General features: G+C 39.7%; 1 protein-coding gene across 3 annotated transcripts in view; it reads left to right on the forward strand.

Moving 5' to 3' along the window:
- Positions 1–2,704: 2,704 nt before the first annotated feature.
- The window catches only part of Sap47 (Synapse-associated protein 47kD), a 207,274-nt gene continuing 194,464 nt past the window's right edge, over positions 2,705–15,514 (forward strand). The window contains exon 1 of one of the 3 annotated variants that reach the window (XM_090379020.1): positions 2,705–3,245. In XM_090379020.1, the coding sequence (XP_090235146.1) occupies positions 2,879–3,245 (367 nt within the window). In that variant the 5' untranslated portion in view covers positions 2,705–2,878. The remainder of the gene's footprint in view (positions 3,246–15,514) is intronic. The other 2 variants (XM_090379022.1, XM_090379019.1) reach the window with 2 other exon arrangements.

A 15,514-nucleotide genomic window follows, 5' to 3' on the forward strand; every position in this document is an offset into this window, starting at 1 on the left:
TACGCACAGACATTTACAGACCCAACGGTAGAGTGAACAGAAATCTAAATAATATACCTGTTCCTTCTTTCCCCCCCTGTACTTTATGATAGAGTTTATAGAAATCGGTTCTTCCGCCTTTAAAGGCGTAAAACCTTCCAAATAGATATTTGCATCCGCAATCTGATTTAGTGTAGTGTTGTTTTTCAACATATCATCAAATTCACATTCCTAGATGCCTACTACAGTATAGCCCTGAGAGCGAATATAAGCTTTTGTGCCTAATGTTGCGCCATAGTGGTGTTTTGTTGAGTTTGCAAGAGTCTGCAGTTTGTAGCATTTTCTGCAAACATGATTAAAGTAGTCATTGAACTCATATCCAGTCTGCTGATGTAAGCCACCAGTCTCAATATGAGTATAAGGCAAGGGCCAACCCTCATCTCTCCTCCTACAGACCTGGCACGAATTTTAATGTTGTTTTGTTGCTCTAAAAAGGTGAGCCGTGAAGAAATTCTGTTTTATTTTTTTGGAATCCAAAGGGTCCGACCTCTGTGGATTTGCTCTGGTACTATTTATGGAGAACTGGGTAATGTATCATCAATCATACCCATGTCATTATTGGTCTGTTTGTAGGCTTCACATTTCCAAGATTGTTTAATCTTTTCTGGAAGCTTTTTCAGATCTGAATATGGAGTACCCATAGAGACGAAACAGTTTACAGGAAATTCAAGTAAGAGTATAACAGGCTTCATTATTACACCCAGTACATATGGTAGCCTAGGGGAATTCCTAGGGAATGTGGCGCCCGGGTGCAAATCGCAATTTTGCCCCTCCCTTTAAAATTTTCTTCATATGTGTATGTAAGTTTCAGGTTTTCAGGTGCCCCTTGAATGTTGGCGCCCAGATGCAGTGCACCCCTAGCACCCGGGCAAAGATGTGGGCTATTGCTGAGTCAGCCTGGATAAGTGTTTTTTTTTTTCTTTTGCAGGCAGTCAAGAGTTTTTTTTTTTTTTTTTTTGTTGTTGTTTGCTGGCATCATGAATTAATGATGCAGGATTTACTCCTGACTGCTTGCATACGTTTTTTTTTTTCTTGTGCTTCCTGGTGTGGGCAGTCAGGATGCGGGGAAGGTGACACCTGTCGGTATTGCACTTCATTTGATGGGTGTGGAGTTCGTGCATTGTGCACAGACAAGAAAAGTTGCCTGGGCCCGGCTCTAGGGATGGTCACCGGGAAGCAATCGCCAATTTGATGTTTGCTGCTCGGTGGCAGAGTGGCGCTTTTTTTTTTTTTTTTTTTTTTTTTTTACTATTGGTAGATGTTCTACTTGATACTGATCATATATGTACTGTATATATATATACAAACTATAAACTATATTATTTTTAGGCCACCCGAATAATGAAATTCATCTGCTGTGCTGTGTATCTCGTGTCTGTTAATTGCGTGTGTTCTATTGTCGATTTGTCTGTTTTGCTGGATAAAAAACCCCAGTTTCTGGGGGAAAGCTTTGCTATCTATGCCTGAAACCGACTAACTCAGCCACGGAGTGAAAAAAGCCCATTAAAGTTCCTCGCGTCATCGACGGGAGTCGAACTCGGACATTTTCCACCTGGTGTGGCGAGGACGGTGACGATACCACTGTGCTACCGCGCAGATATATATACTGATCATATGTATGTAGACATGTATAGTATTTTCTGGACAGCGGCTCCAAGAACATAAGTTCATCTCTGCCATGTTACTCTGCAATGATACAAAACTCTGTAGAGTGGCCAGAAACGTGTAGTGTTATGTTTGTGTATATTATGTGTTGTTGTGTTGTTTCTGGCCTCTTTGCCACAGGGCAGGCGATCGCCTGGAAAGCATGCCCGGTGCCCGTCCACACCATGAGGAGGTATATACTGATCATATGGTGGAGATGGACTTTAAGTCTAGGTACCACCATACATACATTAATATACTATGACGATGACCCGTAACACCCTCGCCCGTCCCAGCGTAGCCTGCAGAAAGTCTATAAAGAAAGAAGCACCTTAACAAGCTTGCCAAGATCTATGAAACCCCGAAAATTTCTACAGTAAACAAGAAGTAGATCATTGTAAGTGACCAGTGCCTGAATGAGCCCTTGGACGTCAGACTAAATTTGGTATTAATTCCTAGTGCGAGCGGAGAATCACGTTGTCCTTGTCCACTTAGGGAAATAATGGAAGTGCCTTGATTTGTCATTTTGTGGAAACTAAAATGAAAATTAGAAAAATTACCTGATTCTGACTGAAAGATGCTTCGAATATGTGACCGTGGATCCGCTAGGAGGTGAGACATCGGCAGTAAAAAAATCACTTTGTAACAGCTTGTCAGAGAAACTTGTCTGCAATATTTGAGGAGCAGCGAGAAAGCACACGCTCAGAACTTTCACCATGCGAACGTGTGCAATAAACAATACATGTACAATAAACGTGTGCAAATAGCTGAGTTAGATATTTCTTAAACTGCTAGATACATGAAGTTTCAGAATTTTTCTCCCTTATACTAATTTTGATTTAATTGTGTTTTAAAAATATCTTTACAGGAGTTGAAGAGAGCAAATCGTTTATAAAGCTGAAATTTAAAAGCATATAATTATTTTCTCGATAGATGGCCCGCAGATTTTCGCTATTGCATTCTGCGCATGCTTATTGAATACAGCAGCGGATACAGCTGTTGTGGTTAGAGAAGATATTTCTGTTCAGTTTTGTTTTGTGGACAGTCAAGTTAGGATACTTTACTTTCTTTCTATTTTAAATACATACTGTCTTACCTAGTTTGCAAAAGGAATATATAGAGTAATATTATATATAATTTAATTCACATTTAGAACAGACTAGTTGAATTATTGGGAGTGAATACTTAATAAACGATGGACTTTATATCTGGATTTTGGAAAGTTAGTGCAAGGGCGAGAGAAATTCTAACAAATAAAGATGAAACGTCACCTGAAAAACAGGACGATGTAACAAAAGAAGAACTTCTTCCTGAAGGTGGAGATATTCAGAAACCTGCCTCGTCCTTGAGCCTTGAAACACAACAGGGTGGATCCGAAGCATCGTCCCCAGTAAGCGAGGGTCCAGATTCCATTCGAAGTTCAAGTCCTTCCGTAGGAGAGGAAAACACGAAAGAGAAGGCTGATGGAGAGACTGATCCTGCAGCAACCGTTGGTGCAGGAATAGCTGGGGATTTGAAGGATGTATCCCATAAAGCTGTGGAATCGGCTAAGTCAATAGGAAGTAAGTAAATTTATAAGACTGTGTTTCGGTTTTGAAAGGAAAAGAGGAAATAAAAATATATTTAAAAAAATGATAGTATACATGTAGCTAAGTCTGAATCTCAGGCATGTTATTCCATTTCGCCAGAACTTTTACATAATAAAGCCTTTTCGTGATTCACAGATCAAACAGGCATAATCAAAGGGGCTCACATCTGGTGAGTATGGGCTTGGCACACCCAGGATCCTGAGCTGGATATCATCATTCTTCTCTTGCTTGGCGATTCCTTTCTACTTCTGACTCTCTCTCTCTCTTTTGGGGTAATTCAGATTTTTTTTTTTTTTTGGCTGGTGCAGCATAAGCCTAAGGCTAACTTGCACCATATAGCTAACAATAATAATAATAATAAGCAGCAGCAGCAGTCACTCTCAATTATAGAAAAAAGATTGATTGATAAATTGTAAACTTGTAATGCATGTGACACGACCACCCGGTTCTCAGAGATATGCGAAAAAACTTTTTAGTGTTTTAAAAAAAAATGATATTAATTATCAAAATTTCTAATTTTTTCTTGCATATTCGTTGATGGCATTATATACCTGACAAAATAAGTATAAATTGTTTATACTATTGTCTATTAGTTTTGGAGATATAATTGCGGTTAGACGTTTTACTTTTCGTGACAGCCTGAGTGCCGTAGGGTATCCCCAGCATAGATGTTATCCATGTAAAAATTGATATACATTAAAAAAACTTGTAAAGATTTTTTAAATATATATCTTGGCCTTTAAAATCTATAAAAAAATTTTGGCCTTTGATGCCCTTGTGTCTTAAAACCCTTAAATAACAACAACAACAACCAGTTGATGTGTAGACGGTGCGTTCAATCAGTTTGGTGTGACATAAGCACTGGGAAAACAAAAATGAGAGTAGCATTGTGTTATAGACCTAATTATTATGATGGGTATAACAAACAGCTATACAGAGAAATAGAGTGGGACAGTAAATCACAATAACTTATAATGGGTAATTTTACCTTTCAAGGTATTGATTGGAACTTGTGAGTTGGTCCCTCACACACTATCAAGAATTTTGTGGAATTATTGAATGACTGTTTTCTACAGCAGCATGTTAGAAGGCAACAAGAGGAAGCAGTATTCTTGATCTGATTGTCAGTAGGAATTCCTCCATCATTAAGGAACTGCAAGTGAAAGACTCATTGGGTGGCAGCAGTCACAGTCTACTGATGTGGGATTTAATTAAAGGCATTACTGTCAAGAGCAAATGGAAAGACTTTTGCATTTGTAAGGGTGATTACAGTGGCTTCAGCCAGTTTTTAAATTTGATGCAGTGGGAACAACTGATGTTACCAACAACAATTCCGAATGAGAAGCATTCAGGGAAGTAATGGTAGAAGCTACTAGAGTTTTCATACCTACTTAGAAATACTGCTCGGGGCTGAGACGTAAGTGAATGTCAGATGAACTGGTGAGTCTTCTCGTAGAGAAGAAAATGCATGGGATCCATATAAAGTACAGTGCACCCTAATTATAATGAGCATCTTGTACCGCAGGTATTAGCATTTAGCATTAGTTGAGGCATATGATGCAAAAAAGTAAGCTTATAGATCATCAGCCAAAAAATAAAAAAATGAAATAAAATAAAATAAATAAAAATAAAAAACTATTCCCATTTCACACATCTGGTCACTCCAAATGTTTGTCTAGTTCAGCCTTAAATTTTTTTAAGCTATCAACTTCCACAACAGATGGAAGTCTGTTCCAGCAATCAAATACCCACTGACAAAAGGCAAACATCCGCACATCTCTTCAACAACTGTTTTTCCTCAATTTGAATCTATGCCCCATCAGGTTCCTAATCTGAGCAAGAGGAAGTATCCCATCAGCATTGAGCTTGCTCAAACCACACAAGGCCTTCTACACCTCAATCAGATCACCTTGCAGGTGCCTAGTCTCCAGATGCTGCAACTTACAGAATTTAAGCCTCTCCTGGTAAGAGAACCCCTTTCTTCCTCTCACCAATCTTGTAGCCGTTCTCTGTACTTGTTCTAGCAGCTCTACATTCTTCCTAAAATTTGGTCTCAGACCTGTACACAGTACTCAAGGTGTGGCCTGATCATTGCCTTATACAAAGGTATAATCACCTCCTTATCTCTGCTAGCAAAACTTCTATAAATCATTGACAAAGCTCCATGACCTGCTCTGGCAGCCCGTCTGCACTGCTCAGAGAACTTCATATCCGACTGCACAATTATCCCCAGGTATTTTTCATTTTCCACCTCCCCGAGTGTATTACAACACAGTTGGTACGTTTCTCTTGGGTTACTGCTACCCATACGAGTACTTTGCATTTGTCAATATTAAACTCCGATTGTCACTTCTCAGCCCATCTACCTAACATTTCTAGATTCTGTTGCAGTAGCATACTGTCTTTATTATCATTAATAACCCTGCCAACCTTTGCATCATGTACAAACTTGGACATTAAGCCTGATGTACCTTCATTGATATCATTAATAAATACACAAAACAACAATGGGCCCAGCACCGAATCCTGGGGGACTCCACTAATAACATTAGTCCATGAAGAGCAGTGTCCATTTATTATCACTCTCTGCCGTCTCCCACTCAACCATCCCTTTATCCATTGCAGCAACATGCCGTTAATGCCATACCACTCCAATTTGTACAGCAGTCTTCCATGTGCAACAGTATCAAATGCTTTCCTGAAATCCAAGTATGATATCAAAATATTTTTTGCATCCAGTTCCTTTGTGACCACATCATAGTATCCAATCAGATTGGTCAGACAAGACTTCCCCTTAACAAACATATGCTGTGTCTGAACTATTACTGCAGTCTTATCTTGGTGATCCTGCATCACTTCTTTAACCAGTGACTCTATATTTTTCCCGAAACCGAAGTTAAACTACCAGGTCTATAATTATTTGCATCAATCTTTGAATCCCTTTGTGAATTGAGGATACATTTGCACATCTCCAGTCCATGGGCACTTCTTCTGAGTCGAAGGGTGCTCTCTTAATTATGGCTAAAGGTTTGCTTACTTCCCTCGTTGCCTCCTTCAATATAATGATGATGCTATCGAGGCAGTGTTAGATGGGTCGGAAAACTGCTAGCTTGGGGAGAACAGTAGCCTCTGGCAGAGGCGAAAGTGATTCTTTCACTGCTTCTATTGGAACGAGTAACAGCCTGGAAAACAAGATGCAGGACACTTCAGAGACTGCTGGGAGTCATTGCAGTACAAGTAAACACATGGGTTGTGTTAGGGTATCCAAGAATAGGAACAGATGCATGTATACTTGCGAGTACACCAATGCTTGGAGTTTGGTAAATAAATTTGATGAATTTGAGGTATTGCTCAAAATTATTGTTGTAGATATTGTTGGGATATCACAGAGGTAGTGTCACACAGATATAAGGAATGCAGAACTGGAATTTGGGGAGTACAATGTGTACAGAAAGGATAGACAGGATAGGAAGGGAGGAGGGGTTATGCTATTAGTTAAGAAACACATAAAATCCAAGGAAGTGAAGCCGGTCGACATCGCTGGACAGTGCAGTGTCGAGTCAGTTTGGTGTGACATAAGCACTGGGAGATAAAAATTGAGAGGAGTGTACTATAGGCCTAATGACTCTGATGAGCATAATAAGAAACTGTACAGGATAAGAGTGGGCCAGTAAATTAGAGAGTCTTATAATGGGGGAATTTTAATTTCCCAGATATTGACTGAAATTTGTCGGTTGGTCACTCACACACTAGCAAGGCATTTGTGGATTTATTGGATGATTGTTTTCTACATCAGCATGTTCGGGAGGCAACTAGAGGAAGCAATACTCTTGATCTGATTATCAGTAGTCATTCTTCATGCATTAAGAATCTGCAGATAAATGAACTACTAGGTGGCAGTGATCACAGTGTGCTGAAGTGGGATTTACTCAAAGAGGTAACTACCATCAGGGTCAAAGGGAAGGGTTTTTGCTTTCGTAAAGCCAACTACGATGGTCTGAGACAGTATTTAAATTCTATACATTGGGACCAGCTGATGATGTTACCAACAGCAAATTAAAAATGGCAAGCATTCAAAGAATTTATCTTGGAAGCTACTAGTCTTTTCATATAAACTAAGAAATATTGTTCAAGGTTTAGGCGTAAATGGATGTCAGATGAACTAATGAGACATATGGCAGAGAAGAAAAATGCATGGGATACATATAAATTAATGGGTAACATGGAAGCGTATGATAGATATAAGCTGGTCTGTAACCAAGTCACAAAGGAGATTAGGCAGGCAAAGGCAGATTATGAGAAATTCTTGGCAAAGGATGCAAAGAAAAACAGAAAAGAGTTCTTTACCTATGTAAACTCTAGAAGGAAAGGGATGAATCAGATTGGTCCACTGGATATTTATGGTTCAACTGTTGATGATCCTGTTCAGGTGGCTAACAAACTAAACAAGTATTTTGCATCTCCGTGAGGAGTTATTCAGGAAGGGGAATGCCAGAGGTGAAGTAAACTCTGGCAGTGAGCTAGATGATTTTGTTTATAACTGAGAGGAAAGTGGAGAAGAAATTGTTAAAGATAACCATAGTAAAGGCATCCAGGGTGGATGGGATCTATCCAGTTATATTAAAGGAGGCAGCAAAATAAGTAAGAAAACCCTTAGCCATAATTATGAGAGCTTCCTTGGACTCAGGGGAGGTACCCATAGACTGGAGATGTGCAAATGTGACCCCAATTCACAAAGGAGGATCAAAGGCTGACACAAGTAATTATAGACCTGTGAGTTTAACTTCTGTTCCAGGAAAATGAATGGAGGCACTGGTTAAAGAAGCATTGCAGGATCATCTAGACAAGACTTTAGTTATTGCTCAGACACAGCATGATTTGGTTAAGGGAAAGTCTTGCCTGACCAATTTGATTGGATACTATGATGCAGTCACAAAAGAACTGGATGCAGGGAATAACTTTGATATTATATATTTGGATCTTAGAAAGGCTTTTGATAATGTTGCAAATGGAAGACTGCTGCACAAATTGGAGCAGTGTGGCATTGGAGGCAAATTGCTGCTATGGATAAAGGGATGGTTGAGTGGAAGAAGACAGACAAAGTGGTGTAATCAATGGACACTGCTCATTGTGGACTAATGTTATTAGTGGAGTCCCTCATGGTTCAGTGTTGGGTCCATTGTTGTTTTCTGTATTTATAAATGATATTGATGATGGTATATCAAGCTTAATGTCCAAGTTTTCAGATGATACAAAGGTTGGCAGGGTTATTAAGACCCTACTGACAGTATGCTGCTGGAAGAGGATCTGGAAAGGTTGAGCAGATGGGCTGAGAGGTTGCAAATGAAGTTTAACATTGACAAATGTAAAGTACTACATATGGGAAACATAACCCCAGAATAACGTATCAACTGTGTGGTACTACAATGACAGTGGTAGAGAATGAAAAGGTCCTGGGGGTAATTGTACAGGCAGATATGAAGTTTTCTGAGCAGTGCAGACGGGCTGCAAGAGTAGCTCACGGTGTCTTGTGAATGATATACAGGAATTTTTCGAGAAGGGATAAGGAGGTGATTATTGCCTTGTATAAGACAATGGTCAGGTCACACCTTGAGTACTGTATACAGGTCTGGAGGTCTCATTTCAAGAAGGATGTAGAGCTGCTGGAATGAGTACAGAGAAGGGCAACAAGATTAGTGAATGGGACAAAGGGTTGCTCTTACGAAGAAATGCTTAAATTTTGCAAATTACAGAGTCTGGAGACTAGGCATCGGCGAGGTGATCTAATAGAGGTGTATAAAGCCTTGAATGGTTTGAGCATGCTCAATGCTGATGGGATTCTTCTTCTTGCTCAGAATAATCACTTAAGAGGACATAAATTCAAATTGAGGAAAGACAGATGTAGGATAGATGTGCGGAAATTTGCCTTTAGCCAGCGGGTAGTTGGTTGGTGGAACAGACTTCCATCCGTTGTTGTGGAAGTTGATAGCCTAAATAAATTTAAGGCTCAGCTGGACAGGTATTTCAAATGAATGGAGGGGTGAAATGGGAGTGGTTTTTTTTTTTTTTTTTTTTTGGCTGATGCTGCATAAGCTTGCTTTTTTGAATCATATGCCTCTACTAATGCTAATAAGTGGAGAGATTCCTGCTGCTGAGGTGCCTTTTTTATGTTTAACTTCAATTTCTCCTCCACTTTGCTCTCCGTTATTATAAAATCATTTAGCTCCCTGTTAGAGTTTAGTAAACTTCTGTCCTCCCCTTCCTTACAGAATTCCTCATGTGTTAATGTAGATGCAAAATACTCATTCAGTTTGTCAGCTATATGAGCAGGATTATCAACAGTCGAACCACCAACATCAAGTTGAACAATCTGATTCATCCTCTACCTTCTTGAGTTTACATAAGTAAATAAGTCTTTGTTGTTTTTCTTTGCATTCTTTGCCAAGGATGTCTTGTAATCAGCCTTCACTTGCCTAAACATTTCTTTGTGTCTTGATTACAGACTAGCTTATATCTTCCATAGGCTTCTGTGTCACCTGCTAATTTAGATGTCATCTGACATCTTGAACAGTATTTATTAGTTAGCCTAGTATCTTCCAAGATTAATTCCCTGAAGGCCTGCTGTTAGAATTCACTGTTTTTAACATCATCAGTTGATCCCACTATATAGAATTCAAAAACTGCCCGAGACCACTGTTGTCACCTTTACGAAAACAAAATCCTTCCCTTTTCCCTTGATGGTAGTTACATCTTTAAGTAAATCTCACATCAGTTCACTTTGATCACTGTCACCCAGTGGTTCCTTTATCTGCAAATTCCTAATGCATGTGTAATCACTGCTGATAATCAGATCAAGAGTATTACCCCCTCTGGTTGCCCCTCGAACATGTAGAAATCAATCCTCCAATAAATCCACAAAAGTCTTTCTAGCATGTGTGGGACCAACCCACAAGTTCCAATATCTGGAAAGTTAAAATCCCCCATTACAAGACATTCTGGTTTACTGGCCCACTGCATTTCTCTGCACAACTGTTCATTGTACTCACCAGAGTCATTAGGCCCATAACACACTCCTACTCTCATTTTCCCTTTCCCGGTGTTTATGTCACACGAAATTGACTTAACATTGCACTGTCCACCCATGTCAACTAGATGCACTTCCTTAGATTTTGTGTTTCATAACTAACAGCATAACCCCTCCTCCCTTCCTACCCTGTCTATCCTTCTGTACACATTGTACTCCCCAAATTCCAATTCTGCACTGCTTATATCTCTGTTACACCATGTCTCTGATATCCCAACAATATTCGCTTTTGATGCCTTGATCAGCACTTCAAATTCATCAAATTTATTTATTATACTCCTAGCATTGGCGTACATGCAACTGTTCTTACTCTTAGTTACTCTAACATAGCCCTGGTGCCTCCTTAGCCAGGTGGGCAGGAGCAGCAGTGCGTAGCACACACTTCTTGATTAGACCGGAGTTTGAGCCATGACCACCAAATAAGGAAGAAGCGGAAAGGTCAGGGAATGACCACTGCATATCCCCAGAGCAATATGGCCTTAGTTGCTAATGCTCCTAAAAACCAAAATAACAACAAGCAACAACTAACATAGCCCATGTATTTACTTGTTGTTCAATGATTCCCAGCAGCTCTTGAAATCCCCAGCAACTTGCTCTCTAGGCTGCTGCTCATTACAACAGAAGCAGTGCAAGAATCACTTTTTCCCTCTACCTGTGGCTACCGTTAATCTTTTAGTCTGTGAATCCCCCCCCAGGCTAGCAGTTTCCGACCCACCTAACACTGACTTGATAGCGTCAGCAAATATTCTTGCATCCTTGTTATTTAAATGCATCCCATCCCTGTAGAAGCAGTCTCTTATGTTAGCAAGCACAGCAACTCTGAAAAAATTCTACCCCATAAGCCTTGCACAATCTCTCCAGGGCCGAATTGATTGACAAGGCTCTCATCATATACTCCCTTCTATTGTGTCTGGGCAGAATTGCAGACACTTTTAAATTCAATCCTAGCCCCCTGACTTTTTTCCAACATTGACCTGTATTTGTTAATTAAATCTGCACATCTCGTATTCTTAAGGTGATTAGTGCCAATGTGTACAACAATATCACCTTTAGGGCCCCTTAAAAGATATTTGCTCTACAATGTCATCGACTTTTGCCCCTGGCAGACATACCCCGGTCCTGTTCCACCTATCCTTTTTGTGTAATATATTCCCCGTCTCCATGACGAGTCACCAAGAATAACTAGTTCCTGTGGGACCAGTGCATTCTACCTTGGAGTTTGCCTCTGTGTTGCTTGATGCACAAGAGTGAGTGAGCTCTGGCATTGAGTTAAGCAGCTGAGTGCTTGATGGGCCCTCTTATTAATTTCCTCAAGGGCATCTACCCTACATCTCAAACTTTTGTAGATGTCCATCAGAATGCTGAGTTGGCACGTAATTTCCTCACAATCTCTGCACCTAGCACACACACACAAAAATATTCTCCTTGACTAGATCATGTCCTGTTCTAAATAGGTCAGCAAACATTTCGCATTTTGTGCATTTTTTTTAGACTGTGATGCATTGGAGAATTGCCCCCTTCAGTTCTCCCCCAAACCCCAGCACTCTGGCTAATCTGTGAGCGTTGCTTTGCTGCTCTAGTCTGGGTCATGATTCCGCTTACGTACAATTGAATTGACAATGAAATTTAATAAGATTAATAAATTTTACTGATAATAATATAATACTATATTATTGTCAGTAATAATATAGTATTATTACTGATATAATTTTAATTGATAATACTATACTAAGCTAACAGATTTCTAATACACTGCTATGTGTTTCACTATCTAGTTTTATGTTAAACCTTACGCCATCGAGATCAGGATATATGTTTTATCATATGGGGGTTAGAGGGGAACAGGTCTCCTGTGTGTTGTCAGACACTCAGTCTAAAACACTGATGGATCCAATATCTTTCTATTACAGAAGATTTAGAAGTCCGGTTGGCCTGCCTCCTAAAATCCACTCATGCACACCTTCTCGATGGTAAGCCCTGTTACGTCACTTAGGTGGCAACGAATGTGTAGAGTGGTTCTCTTCAAGAACCACTCTTGAAGTCAGCGTGAAGAGGAAAAGACCAAACCCTTCAGCATATGACAGCACGACGAAACAAATGGCCCTCAGTCCCCAGCGGCTTTCACTCCCCCCTCCTATGGCAGCGAGAGGATCAGAGTTGGAAGCAGAGGGTGTTAAGAATCTCTGGGTACGACCAGGCTGCCATGCACAGAAACTGAACTTGGCCTGTTACAACGTAAGATCACTCATCAGGGAAGACAGGATATTAGAGTTGGAAAAGGAATTAGAAAATGTGAATTGGAATATCATCAGTTTGGCTGAAACAAGAAGAAGAAATGAATCATTTATAAGTTTATCAAGTGGAAATCTGCTGTACACCAATGGAAACAGTGAAAGGAGTGAAGGTGGAGTTGGGTTTCTGGTCCATAAAGATTTAGAAAACAACATTTTGGAATTCAAAAGTACATCACAAAGGGTGTCAAGACTAATACTCAAGATTTCTAAGAGGTACAAGCTAAAGGTTATAATGATTTATGCACCAACATAGAACCATGATGATGAAGAGGTTGAAGAAATGTACACGGAAATTGAGAGTCTTCTAGATGAGCAGAAAACCCACTACACCAGGGGTGGGCAACAGCCGGCCTGCGGGCCGGATGTGGCCCGCGACGATGTTGAATCCGGCCCCCTCGGTAAATGCATAAATGTAGAAAATCCATACCCGACTACACTCGCCGTAAACGTTCGGCTTAATTCGGTTCAATCGGGAATCGCGGCCAGTACAACAGTAACCAAGTGATTCTACGCAGTGTCAAAGAGTTATTTCCTAATTATTATTGTAGCATCGATCGAACGAAGTTCCTTTGGGTTTGACTTCTTATTGAAAAAAATAATATTGGTGCGAGATATTTTATGTTTTATGCCTTTTCTAATTATTACAATTTTTAATTTAATATAATTTATAGCCCATAAAATGAGCCAATTAAAAAAAAAAGAAAAATTGATGCCGAATGCCGCATTTTCAATGATAATTGGACATTCAGATATTTTTTTTTAAAAATACATTAATAATTTGGTAATTCAAGTAATATAACATTTTTTTAGGTTCTGATTTTTTTTATTAAATCATTCAACCTATTCCGGCCCGCATCATGATGCGAAAATTTCATTCGGCCTGCATCATGTTACGAAAATTTCATTCGGCCCGCTGACGAAAAAAGTTGCCCACCCCTGCACTACACTATTATTATGGGGGGACTTCAATGCTAAGGTTGGAAAAAGACAAAACAGCGCAGAAAGGGGAACTATAGGAAATTTTGGAATTGATGAAAGAAATGAAAGAGGCAAAAGACTTGTGGAATTTGCAGAATCTCAAGGATTGTCAGTAATGAACACTTTTTTCAAGAAAAGAGTGAACAGAAAGTGGACATGGAAGAGTCCAAATGGATTAACAACTAATGAAATGGACTTCATCCTCACTAACAGAAGATATATTGTGAATGGTGTTACCGTCCTGAATAAGGTAAATGTTAGAAGTGATCACAGAATGGTAAGATCTACACTTGATATAGATGTAGGAAAGGAAAGGAAAAAACTGACTCGAGTAAATAATACAAAGGTCTTTGAGATAACAGAAGAGGAGAAAGAGCAGTATGTACTGGAACTTAAGAACAAGTTTGAGCTTCTGCAGACTGCTCAGGACCAAGATATTGACGAGGAATATTACAACTTTCTGAAAGTGATAAAGCCCAAGAAACCTATAGGGGAAAAAAAAAACCGAAGAAGAAAAAATTAGTCAAGAAACACTTGTTATGATGAACCGAAGGCGAAAAATGAAGAGCAAGATAAACACTGACAAGGAAAAAATTGAGTATACTGAGTTATGCAAAGCCATTAGAAAGAGGCTCAGAGAGGACATAAGAAGATTTAACACAAGAAAAGTAGAACAAGCATTAAGGGAAAACAAAGGATTTAAATCAGCAGCCATGAGCAGTAATACAGAAAGACAAATGATACTGAAACTGAAAGAGTACTTATAAACAGCAGAGAAGGCATAATAGCGATGGTGCACTTATAAACAGCAGAGAAGGCATAATTCAAATAGCAGACTACTACTATAGAGAATTATACAAGGAGCGAGGGAATGATGCCAGTAGTGGGGATAAGGGATTGCAAATTAGCAACACATGCGACATACCCGATATTCTTCCTGATGAGGTAGAACATGCATTGAAGAAAATGCATTAGAAAATGCTTCACAAAGTGCATTAGAAAGGGTGTGACGCCTAAGCAGTGGAATAATGCAATCATAGTTTTGCTGCATAAGAAAGGAGATAAATCAGAAATTGTAGACAATTAGCTTGTTATCCCACATCTACAAGTTGTTCACAAGGGTCGTTACTAACAGATTAGAAAGAATAGCATTAGCATTAGTAGAGGCATTTGATGTAAGAAAGCAAGCTTATGCAGCATCAGCCAAAAAAAAAAAATAAAGTAAAATAAATAAATAAAAATAACCACTTCCACTTCACCTCTCTGTTCGTTCGAAATACCTGTCCAGCTGAGCCTTAAAACTTATTTAGGCTAGCAACTTCCACGACAAGGGATGGAAGTTTGTTCCACCTACCAACCACCTGCTGGCTAAAGGCAAATTTCCGCACATCTATCCTATATCTGTCTTTCCTCAATTTGAACTTATGCCCTCTCAGGTGATTATTCTGAGCAAGAGGAAGAATCCCATCAGCATTGAGCATGCTCAAACCATTCAAGGCTTTGTACACCTCTATCAGATCACCTCGCTGGTGCCTAGTCTCCAGACACTGTAATTCGCAAAACTTAAGCCTTTCTTCGTAAGAGCACCCCTTTGTAACATTCACTAAACTTGTTGCTCTTCTCTGTACTCGTTCCAGGAGCTCTACATCCTTCTTGAAATGAGGCCTCCAGGCCTGTATACAGTACTCTAGGTGTGGCCCGATCATTGCCTTATACAAGGGAATAATCACCTCCTTATCCCTGCTAGAAAAATTCCTATATATCATTGACAATACACCATGAGCTACTCTTGCAGCCCGTCTGCACTGCTCAGAGAACTTCATATCTGCCTGCACAACCACCCCCAGGTCCCTTTCATTCTCTACCACTGTCAGTGTAGTACCACA

The sequence above is a fragment of the Mastigoproctus giganteus genome, chromosome 8, assembly GCF_048544385.1.
Source record: "Mastigoproctus giganteus isolate SK-2022 chromosome 8, ASM4854438v1, whole genome shotgun sequence".
NCBI classification, from domain to species: domain Eukaryota; kingdom Metazoa; phylum Arthropoda; class Arachnida; order Uropygi; family Thelyphonidae; genus Mastigoproctus; species Mastigoproctus giganteus.